Source organism: Triturus cristatus, chromosome 3_2, assembly GCF_964204655.1.
Source record: "Triturus cristatus chromosome 3_2, aTriCri1.1, whole genome shotgun sequence".
NCBI lineage: Eukaryota > Metazoa > Chordata > Amphibia > Caudata > Salamandridae > Triturus > Triturus cristatus.
Window position 1 is genome coordinate 735,261,432 of NC_140584.1, and position 23,842 is coordinate 735,285,273.

Consider the following 23,842-nt stretch of genomic DNA (forward strand, 5'->3'; position numbering starts at 1 on the left):
AGTCATAAAGTGACTAAGGTACGTGCTTTAACCGGATCTGCGCTTTCTGGCGCGGAAAAAGATAGAACTGACGTCAGCGCGCATGGGTGGCGCCTAAGTAGTCTCCGTGACATCCTGGCGCTTACGACACCAGCGACGGACGCGGAGCAGCACGACGCCACCTACTGACGCGCAGGGGTACTTCTAGCAAAACTTTCCGGATCCAGTCTGATGCCTGGGGATATTCTAAGGTAAGGAATCTATCACTAACGTGTCTCTTTCGGATTGGGCGAGTTGCGAAGATTGGAGTACCCCATTTTTTTAATACTTGAGACAATTGTTTTGGATCCAGTACCCCTTCATGTCACTCACTCATTGCTCTGCTTAGAGAGTCTACTCATTCGTGGTTTACCCTTGGAACATGTTCACTGGCAAAGACATGTTGTGAGTAAGTAACCATTTCCATATCTGCTGGGCTTAAGAATAGAGTAGTTTTTACCTTGTTCCCCCTTGCTTGGTGAAATAGAACATGGTGGTGGTATTGTCCATTCTCACAAGGACAGAAGAATTGCGAATTCTAGGTAGAAACAATTTTAAGCCCAGAAGCACCGCCTTTAGGTCCAGTAGACTGATGTGCATTTGCGCTTCCTGAACTGACCATTTCCCATGAATTTCCAGCTCCTGAAGGTGAGCATCCCAACCTTCCAAGGAAGCGTATGTTGTCATTACCAAGAATGGTTGTTACTACACAAAAGAAACAAGGCAGAGATGCCACTTTCCAAATGCACACCTACCCACTTCATCCAACGGTACATACTTATTCCCAGATTGAGTATGTTGTAGTTCTCTCCAAGTTTAGGACCTCCCTCCACCTGAGGAGACCAAGTCGACACTCCTGGGAGAAGCCAGTCCCCCTTGAGGTCTGCACACAAACTACACAAAAGGCGAGGCACACAAAGAAATATTTAAAGTCTGTAAGATAGGCTTTAGTCACCAAAATATGAAACCGGAAGTTCATAAAACGATCTTTGTTTTCCCTCCGTATATCCTTTATTTCATATCAACAAAGCGTTCATAACATCCAAGACAGGCAGCCAAAGAATGGTTGTGTTGCTATGAAAAGAGAGGCCAAGAGAGATATTTTCCTTTTGTCCCCACCATGACATCGTTTGCTTCATCATAGGGGTGAGGGTGATCATGTTGTCGAACAAACCATGAATTCATACCTACTGTGCTCCAATTGTTTCTGCAATGGTCTCAGTTGCAGACGACAATTTGGAATTAATGGAATACACGAAGATAGCATTTCCAACTCTGACTTGAACGTTCTCACTGAAGTAGACTTTCCTTGTTTGCATTATTCACTGAACTCTCTCTGAAGTCGGGTAAGCTTTGGCGACTATTGTGTCCAGAATAGCTCCAAGGAACTCCAACAAATGGGATGGTATCAGACACGATTTGTCTGTGTTCAGTTTTAGACCTGGAGGCTTAAACAGTTGCTGACAGGCCAATGTAGATCTTTTTGCTGAGTGGAACGTGAGACCCTTGACCAACCAGTCGTAAAGGTAAGGGAATACCTGGTGCCAATTTCACCACAAGAAAGCTGCTACAGGAGCCATGCATTTCATGAAGACCCTATGAGCTGATGGTAGGACAAAAGGAGGACCTTGAATTGGTAGTGGCACCCTGCCACCTTGAACCTCAGGAACTGCTGATGTTTCATATGAATGAGACTGTGGAAATAAGCGTCTAAGAGATCGAGAGCCGTCATGAAATCGTCTTTGTTCATTAACAGTACCATTCTTGCAGAGACAGCCTTCTGAAAGGTTATTTCTTTATATAGTTATTCAGCCACCTGAGATCCATAACCTGCCGCCATTTCCCTGACTTTTTCTTGATGAGGAAGAGGTTTAAAAAGAAACCCTTGCCGCGCTGCCTCAAGGGAACCTCCTATGTTGCTCCTTTTGAGAGAAGGGAATGTATCTCTTGCTTTAAGAGACTGAGATGTTGATGCGTTCTCTTGGGAGGGGGTTGATTGGGGTGCTCTTGAACAAATTCCAGAGTGTGACCATGATGTATGACATCTAACACCCATTTGTTTGAAAAGACGCTCTCCCATGGATTGTAAAAGTTGGAGAGATGCTGACTCATTGGTTGTTTTTGGGGTTGCGAGATGACTAGTGCCTAAATTGTCACTGCCTTCTAGCAGCATCTTGGGCTTTTTCCCCAGCCGGGGGTTGTCTTCGTGTTGGCTGCCTTGAATATGTGGAAGTGGTGGAGGCCCTGTATTGTTGTTGAACAGGGTATTGGGATCAATACCCCTGTTGGGAATACGTATGATACCTCAAGGACTGCTAGGAAGGGCTTGGTAAAAATGTTACTCTTATTTGTCCTCCACGAATAATTGAAAGCATCTTTGCTGCAAGTTGATAGGTCCAACCACATTTGATGCTCGTTGCATCTCAGGATGACCAGCGCATTAGAAGCTGTGATGGATGCAACTGTCATTACCGCAAAACGCTTGCCCAGGTTATCTAGCCTCCTGCCTTCTTTACCTACTGGGGTTCAAAATGGGGCAGAAGGGTTTCTGGAGCATTGCTGGGCAGCCTGCATGACCTCAAACAGGCCAGCGAACTATCTGTAGCTTTATATTTCTTGTCTAGTCGGGAGAATGACTGCTGTGATTGACGATGGATTCTTCATGAATTCAAGGCCTTCTTCCCAAATATAATTCACAATGGGACTGGATCTGACCAATTTCCTTGCATAATCGTTTCAACTCATAAAGAAATCATTTTGATTGTTTTACTGGGAGATCCAGATCAAATCTTTTAGAAGCACGTTCCAGTAATTTGTGGAACCCTCCTATGTCCTTTGGAGGAGAGATTGCTGGCGATGGTGAAGATGATGGTGATGAAGGGGCAACATAGTCGCCCAACTCTTGCCCCTATGTTGCAGGGTCCTGAATTAGCTCAACCTCTCCCAGTTGATCATATACATCTTTGTCAATATAATCATCCCTGAAGGTGATAGGAGGTAGTCAGGAATGTAGAATTCCTATAGCTCGACGCCCAAGACACATTGTTTGGGGTCAAGGGCAATACGTTTTCCTGTGTATTTTATCCTTGGGACAAGTAGGCCCAACCCCCTGCAGCACAAACCCTTTGGCTGCCAGTTTGCAGTACCACATTATGGATCAGGGAACGGCACTGTCTGCAGTTAAGGTAATATTTTTGTCCATATATTAATGCTGGTAAAACTTGTATTTATGGTTCCTTAATTGAAATCCTTTATTATTAGGGTGAACACTCTATGTAAATGTTGTAAGCTCTGACTGCACTACTGACAATGGTTCCAGTATAAACATTTGTACACACGTTTTCAAAGTTTAGCAATATGAGGCTATGCATAATGCGCCCAGAATGCTCCGATTTGCTGAAAATATTTGCAGAAGCTTGAAAGCAAGATTGATGATTATTTGCTTTCAAAATAAAATGTTCATTAAGAAATATGAAAGCAGGAAAAAAAACATTTTGATAAACTACTGTAAAATTTAAGGTACCATTTCTTTGCAGCATCAGTTAGTAACATGTGTTGATGCATGCTAGTATTTCCCAAAAATATTCATAATGGATAATCAATGTAACCAGTTTCAATAAGATTATGGGAAACAAAAGTAACCAGCATTGGCAAAGCCAGTAGGCCTGAAATTGATGGTCTGCTTTTTAGTTTTGTCAATGTGTGACTTATTTTGGCATGGAAAACCTTATTGGTGTGGGAGCTGCCGGGCCCTCACCATTATAACAAACCTTAACAAAAGCCAAAATAGTTTTTGGTCTCAAAAAGCACACACTGCCACAGTAGTAACTGGCACTAAAGAAAACTACTTTTTGTAGCAAAATACGGTCACTCACAGTGAAGCCAGCCAATACAGAGAGAAACAGTATTTAAATAAACACAAAAGGAGATGGTCACCACCAGACCAAATGAGGGGCCCAAATATTAACCCCTTCAGTGCCCATGACGAGCTGGACTCGTCATGGGCTGCGGTGGCGCTGTGCCCATGACGAGTCCAGCTCGTCATGAACTCCGCCCGCTAATGAAAGGCGCGGCACTGGGCGGGGAAAGGGGCGGGCATCCAAGGGGTTAAAGAAACTCTCAAAAGTGCAAGCATGATATATGTCCTTGCAATAAGTGCAGCTATAAGGCTTTCGTGAATTCCCAAGAATGTACAGAAGTAGGACAAGAAATAGTACTTCTAGAAAATATTTGTGAACTACATTTTAGCATGAGCAAATATGCATGTGTAGATTTACTCATGCAAAAATCTGAGTGTTTGCAAGTTCACTTTCCCTCCAACTACTCTTTTCCCAACTCTGGAAGAAGGTTTACGTCTGCCATTGTCAGGAGTAAATTTCCAAAATTTCTCAGCATAGGAAAAGATTAGAGATGAGTTGTTGAAAACCCTTGGAACGTGTAAGTTCTTAGGTTTGCTCAAAAGGGTATTCTAACCCTGGAGCTATTGCTTACCAATACCTTCAACCCCAGTATGTAGATCTGCGGAAATGTGGCAACATAAAGGGATTGCAAGTATTCAAACACTTCTATATTATGAGCCCTGGCATAATCAGAGAGGCTATATCAGAGATCATATATAATGAGATTGCTGCCATAATTTGTCGCCGCACTACATGGCACCAAAGGGACAAGTGGATTTTGTTACAGGACAAATAGATTTATGAAGCAATCGGCCCCATGGACAAGTAGATATTCTATCAAATTCCACACCCCTGAGGTAGTACTGCCTTGTGCCCCTGAGTGTGAATAGCCACCGGACTCTCAGTTAAGGGTATTGTGCCGGGTGCATCCAAGCAGCCCGGAGAGAGTGGTACTTGCGCATTTGCTTCAGGAAAACGTTTATAGTAGTTAACAAGTATATGATGCAAATCCGTGACTAGAGAAATTGGCACCGATATGGTGTCCCCACTTGAGCCCTGGTGATCTTCCTAAGGCTCTTCACAACGGTAGTGCTCTTGGAAAGAGTCATAACGGTGAGATGCAGACTGTTGGCAGGCCGTAACAAAATAATCTCCTAAGTAGGTGGAAGTGTTTCTAGCAGGGTCTTCATCCTGATCTGTTTCTTGACATTTTATCCTTAGTTGAGAAGGTCTGTATTCAGGACCGAAAAGTCCTTCATCGCCTGATCCCTCAGTGTAAAGGAGATGATCTGGAGGCAATGGGGAAACCTTGCTTGGTGATGTCTGGTCCAAGCGTAGTGTCACTGAAGTCCCCTCTGATAATAGAAGAGCAGTCTTTTTCTGCCCCGTCGACAGACTTGTTAACGATTGTGCTAACAATGAAGAAGAGGTAAGCTTCTTATGGAGACAGTCATGGGCACGGATGTAGACCTCAACACCGGGGACTTGAAAGCTCCCGTCGACAGAATGTCATTGACGACGTCGTCGACGAGGTGGTCGTCGTTCTCGTCAATGAAGATATCGTCTATGTTGTTGGGGTACCTATCACCACTGTCGACAGAGCGTACCGTCGATAAAATTCCTATCGACACATCCGCTGTCTATTACAGATCCATCAACAATAAAATGTTTTCCTAACAATGACTCTTTTTGAGGCTTGATAGGCAGAGAAGAAGGTCGTTTCTCAGAGGAACTTGAAGAGGAGTCCTTAGAGTTCACCGGTTTCACCGACCCAGAGGTTTTACTGGTAGCTTTAAGTCTTTTTGGGTCTTTGTCACATGAGAAAGAGCTCTCATTAGGTCTCGCCTGACCCAGCGCATGCGCTGGTCTGGCGAGACTTATTGAGAGGGCTCCAAAAAGTGCTGCCACGCCAGCCTAGAGCTACAGTGCATGTGCACGGGCGCGCGCGCCGCGCTTTACCGTGATTACTTTCACTTTCGCGGCCGCTTTGATGTTTGATCGCGATCACTTTAACTTTCAAGCTGGATCCAAATGGGCTACTGATAACACAACAGAATGCAAATGTATGGGTGTAAATTGAATTATTAGCGCATTTTTCTCAAGATCGTTCCCAGGAAACAAGAATCTACGACGGCAAGTAAATAACTTTTCCTTTGAAGAAAAAAAAAGAAAAAAGGTTATTGTAAAATGTACATTTTACTTACGCTTCGGTCCTGCCTCCTTTACGTAGACACGCGTATTTACAATTGAATGACACATGAGTGTGTAAGGTCGACATTGTATGAACACTTAGACATCTACAACTTTCTTGTGTTTCCATGGGTACTCCAGAGGTTTTCGCGAATCACAGACAAATCAGAAATCGGCTTCAACCCCAAGAGGTAATCTACAGAGAATACCTTTCCAACTTTTACTAAGTTTTCCTTCATGATTTCCGTGAGCTTAAAGCAAAGCAAATACATTCAGAGTGTGGACAAAACAGAAGACTGCTCACACTACTCACAACATGAATAAATAAAACTACCGTTATGTCCAATTCAGGGGGAGTAAATATTGGTACTCATTGGGGAAAATAGTTTGTGAGCAGAGACAATTTTTCTGACAAAGCAATGACAGTGTGAGACATATTGTACCAAATTCCCTTTTGAGAGGAAACGTTATGAAAAGAATACCAACATTTACAACGTTATAAAACTGCTGGTCCTGACAAAGAGCTCAGTTAGTCACAAAGTCTGTAGTCTCAGTTGTTTGAAGGTGAAAGTTAGCTTTTATGTGTCAGTGCTACTACCTCACGCAGTTACCACTGGCGCATAAAAGCACAACACACACTTGCACGCATAATAGACACCCCAGATGTTGAAGGGCTGAACAGTCATTGAAGCCTGCACCAATCAGACTGCAGAATAATTATTGTGTCATCTCAGGTTGCTGCTGGGATTGCAAATCATCTTTATAGGCCCACCTACAACTCAAGAATCAATTTCTTGTTTTGTCATTGCCATCCTGCAATGTTCACAAAGGCTTCGCCTCAGCAAGATACTCATGGTTATTTCTTTCTTGAAAACGGAGGTGTTACTATCTGTGAATTATTTAAGCTAAATAGGTCATGGAGAGGAGACAGACTTTAGCAAAGACATTGTTCAGCTGTTTTATTGGCTGCCAGCCTCACTACAAACAACGTCACTGTCCTAAGGGTGCCTGGTGAAGAATCTTCCACATCACTGCCACACCTCTACTGTCTCTTGCGGCTGCCGCTGCCCATTAAGGCACTTCTAGAGGCCGCAGTTTTTAAATTTCTAAACATCCTTTTGCTCATCTATCTAAAAGTTACTTGTGGTCTGCACAAAAAAGTCACTGAGACAAATGCTCTGCCTATGTTGATGAAGCTCTACCTTGAACAGCATTTCCTAGTCTCCAGATTGCAGTCCCCTCCTGACTCAGTTCCTGCAGGATTTATTAACAACCAGACCTGTACCTGCAAATGGAAAACGAAGGCTGCAATAGCATTGTCCAATTTGTGCTTGACGTTTGAAGGGGATTATCAGCCTCAATTTTCAGTTTCTGCTACTGCAGTAACAAAAGAACAAATCTTAGTGGTGGGGTTTAAAAGTTACAGACCTTGCCCTTAACCACTTGCAAAACACATGGTAACGTTCATTCCATACACACTGGTATTGACACTGGTAAAGAGCAGTGGTAGCTGACAGAGAGTCAAGTAGCACAGTCTAAGCTAAGCCATAGAAATGAAACACAGTATCAGGGTCACTGGAATTATGTGGCAATGAACGACCACATTAGTTGGAGGAAAAAAAGGAAATTCTGAAATATATGGACATATTTGAGGCTGCTAATTTGAGCACTTTGTGTGTTTTCTACATAGAAGTATTATTTGGCAGGATTTACTATATACTTCAGTAGAGGAAAGGCAAAGTATGTGCAAGGAAAAGCTGAATATGTGCCAAGAAGAATCTAATTATGTGACATATTTTAGATCAAATACAAATTAAGTGGCACAATTTGTGCCATTGGTAATTCGCCAGTATGAAAATTTAAGACATAAAAGAGGGCTCAGTGCTAAACAAAAATGCACAGGTTTGTAAAGAAAGAAGTCGTCCATTTAACATATAGTTAAAATGTTATTCACTCATAATGTTTTGTCTTGCACGGCAGCACAACAACCTATTTAGATTTTACTGTGAAACAGTAGTAACCAGGGGCGACTCCGCCACTAGGGCAGAGGAGCGTTGCCTCACTGCTTTCTTGCAGAGAAAGAAACATAAAATGGTAATAACTAAAAGTTATTACCATTTTGTGTTTCCTTTGTGAATTGCAGGTGGGCAGGGCTGCTTAGCTCTTTGAGCAGCGGAGGAGTAGTTCGCTCACTCTGTCTTTATGGTTGGCCCTCTGGGCCTCCCAAACCAGTCATGCGCACTCTGCCCTTTCTCCATGCAGGCTGCATTGCAGCCTACATGGAGAACTTCGCCACCCCATTAGCACCTGGCTGGGCAGCATCCCGACCAATCACAACGCTGATTCCAGCATTGTGATTGGCTTAGGGGAGGGTCCAAAGGTAGCTTGGCTGCCTGCTTCCTGTTCCTGTTGGAAGCAGGAGAGCAGGAACAGGAGCCGAGAAGATGCGGGACCCGGCGGAAAGGAAGGTAAGTTTAATGTATTTTTTAAAAAATTTACCCATGACCCCCCATCCTGCGACACCCCTGCAAACCCCCCCCACCCGTGACCCATGGCGCCTGCCCACCACCTGCGAGCAATGCTGGCCGCGACTGGTAGTACAAGCATTGGCATAGCCAATTGGTCTCGCCTTTGGGACCTTATAAGTGTTTAGCTATACAACAGTTGATGTTGTTGCACCAAGGATATTGTGCTGCATAACTAAATACTTATAAGGTCTGAAAGGCGAGACCTATTGGCTATGCCAATGCTTGTTTTTATGCTTACACTCAGTTCAGTTGGAGAGCAACTCTGTCCCTCATCCTCCTCAGAACCATATTCTGAACTAGACTTCTACTTTCAGAGCCAAAGGAATAGCCTGGCTTCTCTGTCCTTTAATGTCTTAGCAGAAAAGGTTCTGCAATGTTTACAATCCTTTGGTTTGTAATGAGGATGTAAACAATATAGACACTCCTTATGGGGATCTTCTGAGACTTCCCACAAGATTTGCAGGGCCTGAAAAGCCTCTTCTTAGATCCTTAAGAAATAATGGATAAAACTAGAAAATACAGTACCTCAGAGCTGTGGTAGGCCAATGTTTTTTTCTGAGAGAAGGCAGAGGTCAAACATTGACAGAATATGAAACAACTAATCAGAGCTAAGGGAGACTTCCTTACACATGATGTGCGGTTAGAAATCTGAGGTATGGCGGCTCTGTGGGGAAGAGTGGTTTCAGGGTCTTGTCTTTCATTAGCAGAAAATCCAGATGCTATAAAGGGGTGACAAGGCGCCTTTCTGATAGAGGCAACATACCTTCTCCACTGTTTAGTGTAGGGGACCAAAGGGTTTGAATCATCCCCATTAGGTGAAAATGTCACTGGAGCTGGGGAGCCCTATCTCACTAATGCTCATTCACAGGCATGTTTGAATTTCAGATGACTAGCAGGATGGAAAATCTGATTGAAAGTGATACAAGATGGACTGATTCACCTTACAGATGATTGATTGCTGAGTCACCTACTGCAATGATGAAGGAAAAGCTGACACCTTGATATGAAGATTACAGTAATCAAGGTGACAGTCCCCATTTGGGGGAAATATGACCAACAGGGATTACTGGACCTCAACCACGGTGGTTGATTTTGTTGGAGAATGGGTTGTAAGGAGCACACCAATTTGTAAGCAGTACTGAAGGTAATTTTTAGGCTGGTAAAGGTGAAAAAGTTTCAATAAGGGTGCTGAGGTACTGCATCCGTTGTCACCACGGATGTGGGATTAATGAGAGAAGGAGAAAGTGGGAAAACCCACTTGGTACCTCGCACTGTTCACTGGGTGGGAAGAAATCCCTAGGTACACATTATCACAGAACAATTTTTAAATGGTTAATTCTTGGTTACAAGCAAAATAAATGTATTGGTAACTTTCAATCAATTTTAGCAACAAATGAAAAACAGAAAGATTTAATCATCACGTAAATATTGTTCATTTCACAATATATTAAGCAGTACGTGAATGCATCATATTCAAGTTACAGAAGTGTCCAATAAGGCAAGAATTCTAATATAATGGAGAAAAAATCAAGGTGTTGAAGCCCAATGCATTTCGGAATTTGTGGAATCCCTTCGTCAGGGGCAGTCTAAAACATAAGCAGAAAACAAGACATTTGTCTAGACAACGAATTTATTAAGATTCAAACAGAATTCAAACTGATGCCACAACGGTGGAAATACAGGAGTGTGAAACCTTAGTATTGGTTGCCAATGTTAAACATTCGTGTGTACATGTTCTAAACAGGTGAAATTATTTAGCAAGTATGGTTGTGAAAAAAACCGGTGAGCAAAGAACCCTGGTGAAGAGGAAGACAACTGGGTACTGTGGGAGAAGCTAATGTATCTAGAAAAAAACCGTAAGAGCATCCCGTGTGCAAGGTTACCGCCAGTGCTGTATATAAAGTGGAACGAAAAAGCGCTCACCTCAATGAGGCAATGAAAAACAATGAAAAAAATGATGAATAAGCGTTCCGCCAGTGGTGTGCTGGGAGAAAACTCTTCAAGTTCTGCAGAGTGGGAAGAAAATGCAACAGTGATGTAATGGGTTGAGAATAGAAATATACTGTACTGTCCCAAATGAACGTGGGAGAATGAACTGTTACCTGAAGTCTCGACGAGACTGGTGAAGCTGAGTATCCGTGTGGAGCTCGTAGGATGAGACGTTACGCGACAACAAGTGTTGGCGAAGAAATAACCCTGAAGGTAATCTGCAAGCATAGAAAAAAACTAGCCTGCTAGACAATGGAATGCCAGGCGATGGTCCGTGAAGAGAGCAGGGTAGTGGACTCGAATGTACCTGAAAGCCGCAAGTTAACGGAGTAGACGAAGCGTTCTGTCGATGGAAGGAGAAACCGGAACTTGTCTCAAGGAAACGCAGTGTTGCGTGAATAGATGACGGCAGGATTAAGTGGACGTGAAAGAATGGAAGTAGAAATGGGACTATGGGTGAATCAAAACGACAGGATAAACAGTGATACGAAGCGTCCTGTGAAAATTCCAACGATATAAATAATGGGTAAAGAATGCTGAAAGCGTCTGGGAATCAGACGGGATGTAAATGCGAATGATCCTGGGAACGTGGCACTGCTGGCAGAAAATGACGGGATAAGAGTACTGAGTGTGTGAAACAATAACGTTTTGTGAAAAGAAAAGAAAAAAAGTGTTCAATGAAGATGAACCAGGAGAACCATAAGATACCTAGATGTGGAAGGGATCTGATATTTGCATATGGTGAATGAATGATTAAGACTAGCGTAAGCATAATGAAAGTAATGTAAACAGATTCCATATGTGCTATATACACAACGAACACTGTTACAAAAGGCAATCATGAGGTGGTAATCCAGATAAAAGAATGCGTGTGTGTAACTATACAAAGAGAACAATAATACTGGAGGCAGTACATAGTTGGACAATGATACTGGAGGCAATACATGATTGAACAATAAATACTGGGTAAATAACGGAATGAGAGTGTAAATTCGGTATTAGATTGCACAAGGAGAAAACATTATAATGGTGTCTACATTGTTTGTCTCAGAGGGGAACAAAACCTTAGAGGTAACAACTCATATCGATACGGTCATTTAATCCATATGGAATCAAGGTATTTAGAAATTTATTCCAGTGAATTTCTCTTTGGAGAAGCTTTTGGGTAATGTCTGCTCCTGGTTTGGGTTTCACAACTTCAATTATCTAAAATCTGAGTTGTGAGATGGTATGATTAGTTTCATGCCAGTGAGTTGATAATGGTGAAGTGGTACTGTGGTTCCTGATTTTACTTTTGTGTTCGGTGATTCTCAATTTGATCTTTCTTTCCGTTTTTCCGACATAGACTTTTCCGCAGGGGCATTTGATGCAGTAAATAACATTAGTGGTATTACAATCGCTTGAATGTTTGAGTTTCATTGATTTGCCAGAGGTAGGATGTGTTAACACATTGCCACAGATGACATTGTTGCAATGAATGCAATTGTTGAATTTAATGGTGCCTTTGAATTCATTTTGTTCGCCACTCATGTCACATGGACCGCTCTACTATGCTCCTGCAAAACTGGCCTATTACAACTCTCCTGCAATTGACTCTCAGGGTAGTGGTGACGTGAAATCACAGGCTATGAAGGTAGTATACGGTGCCCAAGAGGAGCACAAAACAATCACACAAAAGACACAATAACTTCAATTTCTAGGCCAGTGCTAGTCTTTTAAGGAAAATAAAGTTATTTTGATCACGCAGCAATACTATATAGTACACTATCCAATTGTTTCTACAAAAAAGTATCCGTATGATCCTCATTTGTAGCGCTACACCCAAGTCTCTTTTAATAGTTCAACCGGGGTGGGCCTTCCCAGGTTAGTCCCTTCATTGGAAATCAGGTAAAGAATGAATCAAGCTCAGGTTTAGTCTTTATGTTTTCCACAGTCAAATGCGTGCTCAGTTTTAGATAATTTTGTAGTCTTACCCACATTGGTGAATTGGGTATGTAATGATCTGACACTAATTCCTCTTGAGCAGTCCTGATCAGACCTACATTGTTCACGGCAGATGCAGCTGCTAACCAGGCCAAAGGCCGATTAAACCTCTATCAGGCTTATGAGGATCATAGTAGTTGAAGCCTCTGATTGGGACAACTATGGATGCAGCCACGATTAAGCCTACGAGATGCAGCCCATAATCAGGCAAAAGGTAGATGTAGCTCCGATTGGGCCTACGAAGATTACTGCCACATGTATAGCAGCTTGTACCATTTTCGTCAGGAACCAGATGTGAGAGACCAGGAAGACCCTCTGTCCCCAGGGGGAGCCTGGACCTTTCTCCTTCTGGTCACTTACCTCTGGGAGATTGGTTTCAGGGAAACACTACACTATCCCTGGTCGTAGAGCACTCACCTCCATGGTGATAAAGGACTTGAAACCGAACAAAGTTGGGTAGTTTGGGCTTCACTTTTATACATGTCTTCTAAACAGTGGATGGAAATCCCGGGTCTCAAACTGACGAAATGGTTTGGGGCGGTTCTTCTTTCAAGTGTGCTACTCAGGCTACTCTCCAGAAGCAGCTGCCTACAGTGATTATATTCACAGGAGGTATCACTAGGGCAGTCTCCAACTTAAGAGCATCCACAAAGCAGACAGAATGAGGTGTGAGGTTTTTGCACATGGCTGTCATCAACCCAACTAAAGGAGTAATCAGGGACAGGCAAAATGGCAGCCTAACCTAAAAACGTTCTCATCTCACACAATGGACTGCGGTCTCATCCCCAAACCCGAACATCAATGGCGTGTTCAGAAAGAAGTATCAGAAGCCCCTTGCTAACAAAGGGATTTTTAAATGTAGGCCTGTCTCCGTATTTCTTACTTCTCCTCCCTCCAACCACAGGAATGCACTCAATTCACTTCCACTCTCTAGGACAAAAGTCCTCTTTGTCCATCTTGTGCAATGCCAGGCTAGAAGCATTCAAAATGGATCCCATTGGCCCCATTACCCATACTCACTTACACACGTGATCTATTAGTGAACATATGTTACATGTACTACAGGTGCGTATGTGTTGACATGCAATCAGGATGCCAGTGTAAGGTGCTGAGCATACATATAGTAGCAGATCTTTACATAAGTGTGGCCAGCAGGGACAGATAAAAATGTCTGGCCACACTAGAGCTTTCTAAAAACACAGTATGCTGCCACCACTGCTAGACGCACTATACCCAGAACAGGGATAGTAGTCCTAAGCTCATAATAAAAGGCGCTTGGTGCACCCCCCACCACACTGAGGTCACGGGACAGGTCCGGAACCTCACAATATCAGGGGCAGGCCTAGGCCGTTGCACACATGCTTAGGTCAGCATGACACTAAGCCAAAAATAAAAGAACAATACCAAATATACATGCAGTTGGATACTTGGAATAGGGGAACACAACTGTATACTATGCAGGAGACATACCCATCAAAGCACAAGGAATTGCAATTTCCACCTTTAACTGTTTCCTGTGGTTACAATGAGCTTCAAAAATGAACAATGCAGAATTAACAATCATTGTTCAATGCAAACAGGTGTGGCTTAAACTGAAATTGCCTATCCAGTCACTGGCGAGTATAGACAACGGTTAACTCCTAAAACATGGATGCTGTAAAGCACATATGCACTCAAGCACCCATTCATCCTCTCACTGACTCATTTTTCACATTCATATTTGTGATTACTTTTTGCACTAATTATCTTGATGGAGAGACTAAAAAGTGTTCAAATTTGTATCTTTTTTTTCTAGTGAAATTTCATGAAACTATGAAAATTTCCCAAAATTACAATTTTGTAGTGAAATGTGGTTTACTGGTAACTATATAACTTATTTTACCCGAGATTGCCCCTTGCATGAATCGCGTGAGATCCCGGCAAGAGACTGGCACAACCAGAGAATGTCATACAGCAAAAAGTTTTCTGCACGGACCGTTAGTATGCTGTTCATATCTTGCAAGACTTTATATTCGAGGTGATGCTTGTATAAAAAAAGTACATATTGCGTTGTGAGATACCCAAAATCCTATGCACACGCTGTGAGTATTCAATGACAGTTCATCATGTGATCGGAGCACAAATGTTGATAAAGTCTGTTTCCTGTCTTTCATTCAAACAACCAAAAGCATCCAGCCAACACGTGTTTCATCGTTATGGGGAAATGTCCCCCGACTTCTTCAGGGCTGTATTAAGTTGTCGTATTTTTATCCAGTGATCACTCCGCCGGTTTAATTCCAACCCGGCTGGTCAACTGTAATGACAGAACACACACCCGATGCCGATCCTGATCACAGCGTACTCGCTTTAGATCAAGCAATAAAATTTGCAGCAAGGACACGTTCTACTCGTTTATTGGCACGGTTTTAACAACCGATCATCTTCACATATAGGAGTTATTACAACCTTTGTAGTACACTATAATTTTTTATTAGAATACCGAGGATACCATTACAGTGGTGCTCCGATCACATGATGAACTATCATAGACTACTCACAGAGTGTGCATAGGATTTTGGGTTACAGTGACGTGTAGGATTTGATCCTTCATGAATTTAGGGGTTATAGGGTGTTTCCCCCTACCTGTTGTACCGCACTAGTTACAAATCCAACATATTACACACACAAGTAGTCAGGCGCCATCACTTCCTATACAACTAACACCCCACATCGTGTTGTGAGACTGACTGGTTCGAGCAAAAATTTCTCTTGGCTCGATTTTTTTTTGTGCGAACGAATCTCCAACAGGTAACTTTCATGACTTAAGGCGAGGTGTACACATGAGGAAATAAAGAACCATAAATTCACACAATGTGATATTTCAAGGCATTTCAGACATTTTTATGCCGTAATTAAAATTTAATCCAGGATTATTTCTGAGCAGCAGAAAGTTCATGCAAACGCTAAAGTTAAGACTGCCAATAATAACAATAGGTAATAAAAACCTTTTTTTCTTTTAAGTAGTATCCAATTGCAAAATTGCGATCTCCGCTTTCTCTTTCAGATTGGAACCTAAGAAACACAAACACAGAAATAACACTCAGACTTGATTGGTTAGTTTGCGAGTTTACAACAACACTGCAGGCAGAGAAGAAACATATTTACCTGCAAATGTAAATCTCCCACAGTCCAGAGGAGCATGCAAATGCTGCTAGATGAATATCCCCCTCAAAATGTCGGCTCACTTGTAAAAGCTAAGGAAAAGCATCTGTTGTGCTTCTTTTCGTAAAACTCCATGTCACATCCCGCAAATGAATCCACTACCCCCGAGTAACAAGGTGGTGGCACATTGGAGAACAGTGACAATTGAAGTATGGAACTGGTTACAAAACAATTTTTTTTAAATAACAAAATACCTTCACTTTGCATAAAACAAGCATTAGCAAAGCCAATAGGTTTCGCTTATGCGAGTACTATTGGATTTGTCAATTTTTTCCTATTTTTAACAAAAAACATGTTGAGCAACATGGCTTAGAGCAAAGAAGAAGAAAACAAGCATTTGCAATGCAAATAGGTCTCGCATTTGTAAGTTAGAGCTATTGACATTGTAAATGGCAATGTTTTTTACCTACACGTTTTAATGTATGTAGTGTGCAAAATCCCTTGGAAAGGTCCTGCACTTCGTAATAAATATATTGAAAAAGACGCAAAGTGTGGATAGTGTCAACAATTGCTTGGCACGTACCTCATGGGTGAAGTGTCGCCACACATGCACACCCTGGTGCTTTACTAATGCAAAACTCATTAATAAAAGTAGTGCTTACAGACTAACCAACGCGATCGGGATCGGAGCATGTGAATCCGAATCCCAGCTTCTCTCTCATTTTCTAGACTATTTGACTCGCTCTCCTGCGTCTTAGTTATCCCCCAAACACTGGGAGGCAATGAAGTTTGCCAAGGGGAGGGGGGGGTGGGGGCAGAGGGGGACATGAAAATGTATTTATTGCCTAGTTGTCAAAGGTCGCCCGGTGCTATTAGTTAAAAGTGTGCAGATTTCATTAAGATATTAAGAGTACTTTACTTGCATCTATGAGAAAATCGACATAACTAAACAAAATGCCAGAATGCATGTCAGTTTTCACAGTGTTTTAGACAGTACTGGTTGCTTAGTTTCATTGCAATACTTTTTGTATTTACTCTTTTACACAGCATCCAAAGTAGGTTACCTAACCCCAAAGCCCAGAGTTGTTAAATGACCCATAGAAGGAAGTGTTTTACAGTTGAGCAAATGTGTCCAAATGTAATTTTGGTAGTGCCATGGAATGATAGGCCAATAAGGTACTCGATGAGCAGGTATTTAACTACACATTCAAAACGTACGGTATTGTGGCTGTGTATGCAATCACCTCTCTGAATGTGTTTATTAACACAGAGCTTCATCTACCAGACAGTGCTCACAGAGGGGCATCTAAAGCACAGAACAAAATGTATTCATGTGGTGAAGGGTGTATTTCTCCTGAGAAGAATGGCCAGCTGGAGCCAGACCAACTGGAAAGGGAAGATGTGAACAGAACCAGTTTTGGGTTAATCAACAGGGGTGCCTCCCCATCCACAAGCTGGCAATGGGCATACAAGTGGCAATCCCAGAACCTCTCATCAGAACACTCCTGGACATGTGGACACTCAGGAGAAGGGTTGTGTCCTGCTTGAAGTAAGATTGGATCTGCTTGCCTTGAACCAAAGACCCCAGAAGTCACTACAAGGGTCAGTTGGCTGACCACCTCTTTAAGCTACAGGAATTAAACAAGCTTCTATAGGCCTTTCCCTATAACACCCAGCTGACTAGTGCCAACTGGGCATGCCTGACCTCTGCAGCTGGCCTCGGCTGGTGTGAGTGCTAAACCCAAAGTGGTGAACCCAGGTACTGGACCCTTGTCTGTTAGAGTATACTCCTCCGACCTTAAAACAACAAGAACCAGGTGAAGAACAGAGTCCCTGAACTCTTTGCATTGAAAAGAACCGTCACCAGTCTCCTCACAAATGTGGACTCTACCGAGGCAAACGCGGAAATGGCATTCGACTGATGACAATACCTTACTGGTGTTGCTTGAACATAAAATACCTTGATAAAACAAGTCTCGTACCCTTTGTGATGGCTGCTTCAGGACACACCTCCGCCCAGCGGATTAAGCAGAACTTTCGATCAATTGATCCATCTGCTCACCTTCCTTGCTGCGCAAAAGGGAATCCGTCCAGGCAGCATACCCTTCCTTTGGCTGCAATCGGATTTGAGTTACCAATCAGCTCCGATGGTGGCTCGCAAAAATGTTGCTTGAACATGAAATACCTCGAAAAACAAGAGGCGTTTGGCAAAACAGGAACAGTTCAATAAATTAAACAGTGCGGCTGGGAGAACAGTTACCGTCAAGGTGTCTGAGAACTGTCTCAATTTAAAATCAGTTTAACATCGACTTTTACACAGATTATTCGGTGTAAGAAAATGGTTCCGCCAGTCCTTTTTTGGACCGCTGTCTCTGGGGCCATAAATTAATGATTGGATGAAGAATCTAGGTGTGCCGCAACCTTGCGTGGACACAATGTGGCCAGTAGATAACGTGTCCAGATGTCCGGCATGGGGAGCGCGTGATCACTGCGTGTACTGTGTGTGCTGTGTCCCGATTGGCTGAGTGTTCCTAACTTATGTGGCATCTGACTTATTGGTGTTTAGGAACGAGAACACCCCTCCAGCCATGCGTGTTTTATTGGGGCCAATTGTTCCTTTGTCTGCTGGCTATGTGCTGCCCCACCTGTGATCTGTCAATCAGTGATATCCAGCCTGCCTTCAGGGCCTGCCTGTGTATTTCTGAGTAGGGGTTGACGCGGAGTTCACAACAGGTGAATTTGTCAATAAAGATGCAATTTTGTTACTGTACATAAATGTGTCGTTATTCACATTGACATTGACTTTTTCAATATTAAGGGTACAGCTCCTGGACTTCAACCACACAGAGCTCTTTACTTTGATAACGACCACCCAGTGTTTCCCGCCAACACAAAGCTCAGATCAGATCAAAGACCAGCTCTTTAGGCCAGCAAAACCTCCACCTGCAGTCTCCCCCATACGAAGTTCTGACCGCAGCCTGGGAGTTCAGCAACCTACCATCCCTGAAACCAACCTGCAGCCTGACATGTCGATGACCTCGTTGACTTGAGCTTCTCATGTGTAACAGGACTAAGTTAGAAAGTAAACTTTCCATCAGGCCGAACCTGGTCCCTGTTATCTGACCCGGGCTTCATTTTGGTTGGCCTTAACTTTTGACTTTGGCCCGGTACAGTGTGACCACATAACCACGATTGGTGTGTTATGCTTTTTGGCGCTATTTCTACTGAAAACGTAAAAAATTCATAGGTTCTATTTATAGGATTTTTGACGTTTTGGTGTCCTTCATTAAAATGTATTTTATTGTTCTGAATTGATTAGGGACGTTCTCCCGTGTTGTGTTTTCACATTATTGCTGTTTGAGTGCTGCATAACTACTTTACACATTGCCTCTAAGTTAAGCCTGACTGCTTTGTGCCAAGCAACCAGAGGGTTATGCACAGGTTTATTTAATGACTGTCCTGGAGTGAGTAAACCTGTGTGTGAGTAAAGGACAATATATAATGTCGGAGTCTTGGTATAAAGAGTACATAAAAATGTTAAAATATATATAACATTCGTCAGTATGGTGGAATAAAATCTTCAAATCTATCGGCTCGGAGTGCGTTGCCTGCTTTAAGGGGTTAAAGCTTGTGGTTCGAGTAATTTTCACGGATCGTCACCGTGCGGCGATTGCACCCGGAAGAGAGTGAGCGGCGGCCGTTGGCGAAAATTGGTGAAAAATATATATATATATACACACACACACACACACACACACACATCTCCCCAACTATTGCTGATACTTTAGTCTGGAAACTATAGTTGGGGGTGCCCATGTTATGTGGGCCTCTCCCCCGAAGGATCATAATAGGCAATTATTCGTTGTGCCTAAATCGGTCCAGGCTCATCAAAACTATTTTACGTGTTGGTACAAGTGTTCTAACAATTAGGGGAAAAGTATATATAACAATTTGTAATGTTTTGAGGAGTGAAATTGTTGTGGTCACACTCGCCTGTAAACCAGGATGGGCAGACCTCTCACCTCCAGGCTAACCCTCCACACTAATAACGCAGGATGGGCAGTTAGCCCTAAGGGGAAAAACGGGTTTTAAAAGGGAGAAGCAGTTGGGTCCAAAGGAAGAGTGACTCACACTATGAGGGATAGTCCGGTTATCAGGAATCGTCCACTGTGTGATAGGTCGCCCTAGACACCAGTCCCTATAATACACAATCACAACGAACACCAGGTTAGTATTCTTTTGATAAAAAAGTGCTCCTCATGTGCCATTCACTATAAACCCAGATATACCCTCACCAGTCACAAACAATAGAAAAAAACGCCAATCTCCATATTCCTCCAGAAGGTTGAAGGACGTTTCAAGGACTTTTCCTATTAATATCATAAGAAACTATATCAAAAGTCAAAAGAACAAAGTCTCGATATGCTGACCATAAATCCAAAGTAAAAGTTTCGGAAATGCAAGGCATAGCCAGAAGGATGCAAATCTGTTTTCCAGCTAAGAGACATTCAAGAACAAAACAGAGTCTGCTAAATCAAGCCAGGTAACGAGGAATAAAAAGAGGAAAAAACATGCTATCAAAACTAAGCCTATATACCCAAGGGACAGTGCACTGTCCTGGACTCAGTGTATAAATGCAAGGCACAAAGAATTGCTACAGACGGAAGATGCTGGCCATATTTTTGCTGTAAGGTGGTAGAAAGGGATAAAGTCCAGCAATGCAAGATTGGAACAATACTGTTCCAGAATACAGATCCCACAATGACTAACACAGCCTTGGTGGGCTGTTGTCGTAGAGGAAGCACGAGTGGCGTGGAACAGCATGGCAAACACCACACCAAAAAGCAGGGAGTCAAGGTTCCGGGAACAGCCAAACAAACATCCTTCTCCTGACAGAAGAACCTAATACCAAGCACCATGGCAATGGAGGATGTGCTATATATAGGCCGCGCCCACATGACTCATGACAAATTTACTTTGCCGAGATTTCGTGACATCTTGAGCATAGCAAAGGACACAGGACGGAGGGAGGCCAAAAAAAAGCCAAGTATCAAGTGTAGTTCATGAGGGAAAAATTCAATAAATAAGGTCACACAAACACCACACATACCTAAGCATTCACATACGGTCTGCAGCGAAGTGAAGGGACTGTGCCTAGTGTGTCAAATCCTTGTTTGTGTCTCTACAACGGGAACAAACTGTGAAGGCAGATTGGGTGGTGAAAGGTATACCAAGGTCTGAAGGCCCAAGCGCTGTGATTTTTCTGAACAAGCAATTCTTATCTACCTAGGCACAGCCTCTAAATTGTATGAGTTGATACAAGTGTTTGCAATAATTATGGTAAAGTAAAATATAATGTTGCAGGGATTCTGCACAAACACAGAACTATGCACAGAAATATAGGACCTTGGTGTATGGGAACTGAGTCATCCCACCACCTTAGTAACCATGAGCCCAAGACCGACTAGCTACAGTGTCTCACTTGTTCTCCTACTCACTCACAAGGAAGCAAATGATTAGACACCCCAGAACATAACACTCCCAGATCTCTCAGGAATCGTGGTAACGAGACACACCCTTTCTCTCGCACTCTTGTCCACAATAAGATCTGACAGAGTCACAAAATAGTTTAAAATATTTATTTAAACTAAAGTGCCCCAACATGAAGTATACGTGCCACAACAAGCAGGAAAATGCATATTACAAATATAGTCAGCATTGCAGCTAGTCCATAAATCATAAAGGGAGATGTCATCATACAAAAGACTGTGGAGCATATCCTTCCTCCCCTTGCTAAGAAGCAGTATTATTATATAGAAGATCTCTGGGCTTTGTCAGCAGACCCCAGACCTAAGCCTATAGATGGTAAATCTACATCACAGGTGCTGTCTTGCTCTTCTCCCTAGAAAGGTCCCTCTCCAAGTGTGTCTCACCTAATTCGTATTGCATGTTCTCCAAACAACAGCTGCATCTATATGTTTAGTCTAAGGGCTAAGGTCCGGCCAGAACAAAATAACAAGGGGCAATGTTGTTCGACCGTGCACATAATGTTCAGTCAAAATCCCAGGAACATGCAGAGAGCGAACCCAGAGCTGAGTTCTCATGTGAAAGCTGTCCTTCAAATGTTGCAAAAATAAAAATGTGTAGTAACGTGTGCAAAAGCAGCAGGCAAGCTGCAGCGTGTTCATGCTAAGTTAGTGAAAAACGACAATGTCCCTGCGGGCCACGTGACACCCTCCCCTTGGCCAGATTGTTAACTCTATGCTAAGAGAAAATGTGGCATAAGCAGAGACAAAGCGTTCAAGTGGTACCCCAAAAGAGGACAGGTGTGAAGCCAAATTAGGAAAAATGGTGGTCAGAAAATTTCGCCAATTGAGCACTCAAATAATTTTTTAAATATCCAATCAGAGGTACTCCTCGGACTCGAAAATGCAGCGAGATAAACGAAAAGCCATGTATTCCAGAATGATATCTGATCCATCAATATTAAAAAGAGATGCCATCCAGTTTAGTAGCTCGAAAGAGCACACATGCTCGTCATATCAGTAAGCTGCTAGAAGCAGGCTAGGACAACCTGCAGTAAGTTCGATGAAACTCCGTTCAATGAAGTCCTGCGCACGGGCGCAGGTACACAAATCTGCCTTGGTCCAAGCGGAGGATCACACAACAGGGGCACGTCTGCTCATGGGCCTTCAACGGATCCAATAGCAGATCGTAATCGCGTACGTGGCATTCGAGAGGCCGACATATTAGGCCCACTGAAAAGGGCACTGGAGGCAGAGGAACACAGGTTGCACGCAGGTGAAATAGGCAAAACGGAAAGTCAGCCAGTAGTCGATGGCAAAGGATGTCACTGGTAGAGGACCAAAAAGCTGGCACATTCGATCATACTACAGACACAGCTGTACCGGGTTTTGCAGCTCCATAAATCGAGCATCCATTGTGAAGCAATAATAGGCGAACGAGCACGCTGCAAACCAACAGGAGCAGGAGAAATAGAATGGATAAAGTCCGGTATTACTCCAAAAATAGTCTGAAAGGAAGAAACAAGGCCGGATCCCATGAGTTTAAAAAAGTGGGCAAGGCCCTCTGTATCAGATGCAATAAATATTTGATGTATTAATGCTCCAAAATGGAGTTGGAGATTTGTGTTCAGTAGAGAGTGCGGTTCACGCCACCTGCAATTCGAAGGTCTCCCAGGCAGATGTGAGAGCCACTTCTTGTTGAAACAATAGCGCTTTGAGTCTGCTTAATTTATTGAAATCTGTTTACAAAGTTGGAATGGAAGGCCAAAGCGAACTATCCACTATCCCATGTGGGGGTGGAAAAAGGACATTGCTGCAACATGTAACACTTTGCGAAACTGTTACTATAAACGGGATGCCGGCCCTCAAGCCGCAGCAGTCGTGGTTATTCAAAATAAGATAACTGCTATTCGAAATCAAAGTTAATGCAGGAATAATAGCTGGGACAGGCGTACCTTTTAAAAACCAAGCCGACACGTTACAGTAGCAGAGAATCAGTCTTTGCAACAGAAAAATGTAACTTTTCTGATAGTTCAATATGTAATAATATGTAAGTTGCATCCTTCATTGACATACATTTCTGTTTATCAGTCAAATTAAATGGTAAAAACAGAGCAGAAGCATTCAAATAATCCCTGGAACTTTTCCATTTTTGAGCGTTTGTAACGTCCATGCAAACTGCATTAAAGAACATAATTGATTTTGACCATGATACAGAACAAACACGTCATGTTGCACAATATCAATAATAGATGAGACAATGTTATCCAATGTATATATACGGGAAGACAGTGTAGTAGTGCTAATATCTACCACTACAAAAACATTTTCCAAATTTGCTTGGTCAATTTTTAACAGGCTTCCATCTGCGACAGTTTCCACAATTCATTATATGGTTCATAAATAAATTGTTTTGATCTAGGGGATTTGGGACCTAAAATGATATCAGCCAAATTGATGTCACACGACAAAGCAGACAGGTGTTCACAGACGACAGTGTGGAGTGTCCCAACCATTGCTGACATACAAATTCCCCACCGAATATGTGGTGACTGAATGAGAATGTGGG

General features: G+C 42.8%; 1 protein-coding gene across 2 annotated transcripts in view; it reads right to left on the reverse strand.

Moving 5' to 3' along the window:
• The window catches only part of GLS (glutaminase), a 932,984-nt gene that overhangs the window by 478,496 nt on the left and 430,646 nt on the right, over nt 1-23,842 (reverse strand). For both annotated transcript variants that reach the window (XM_085648790.1, XM_085648791.1), the window contains exon 10: nt 15,592-15,658. In XM_085648790.1, the coding sequence (XP_085504916.1) occupies nt 15,592-15,658 (67 nt within the window). The remainder of the gene's footprint in view (nt 1-15,591; nt 15,659-23,842) is intronic.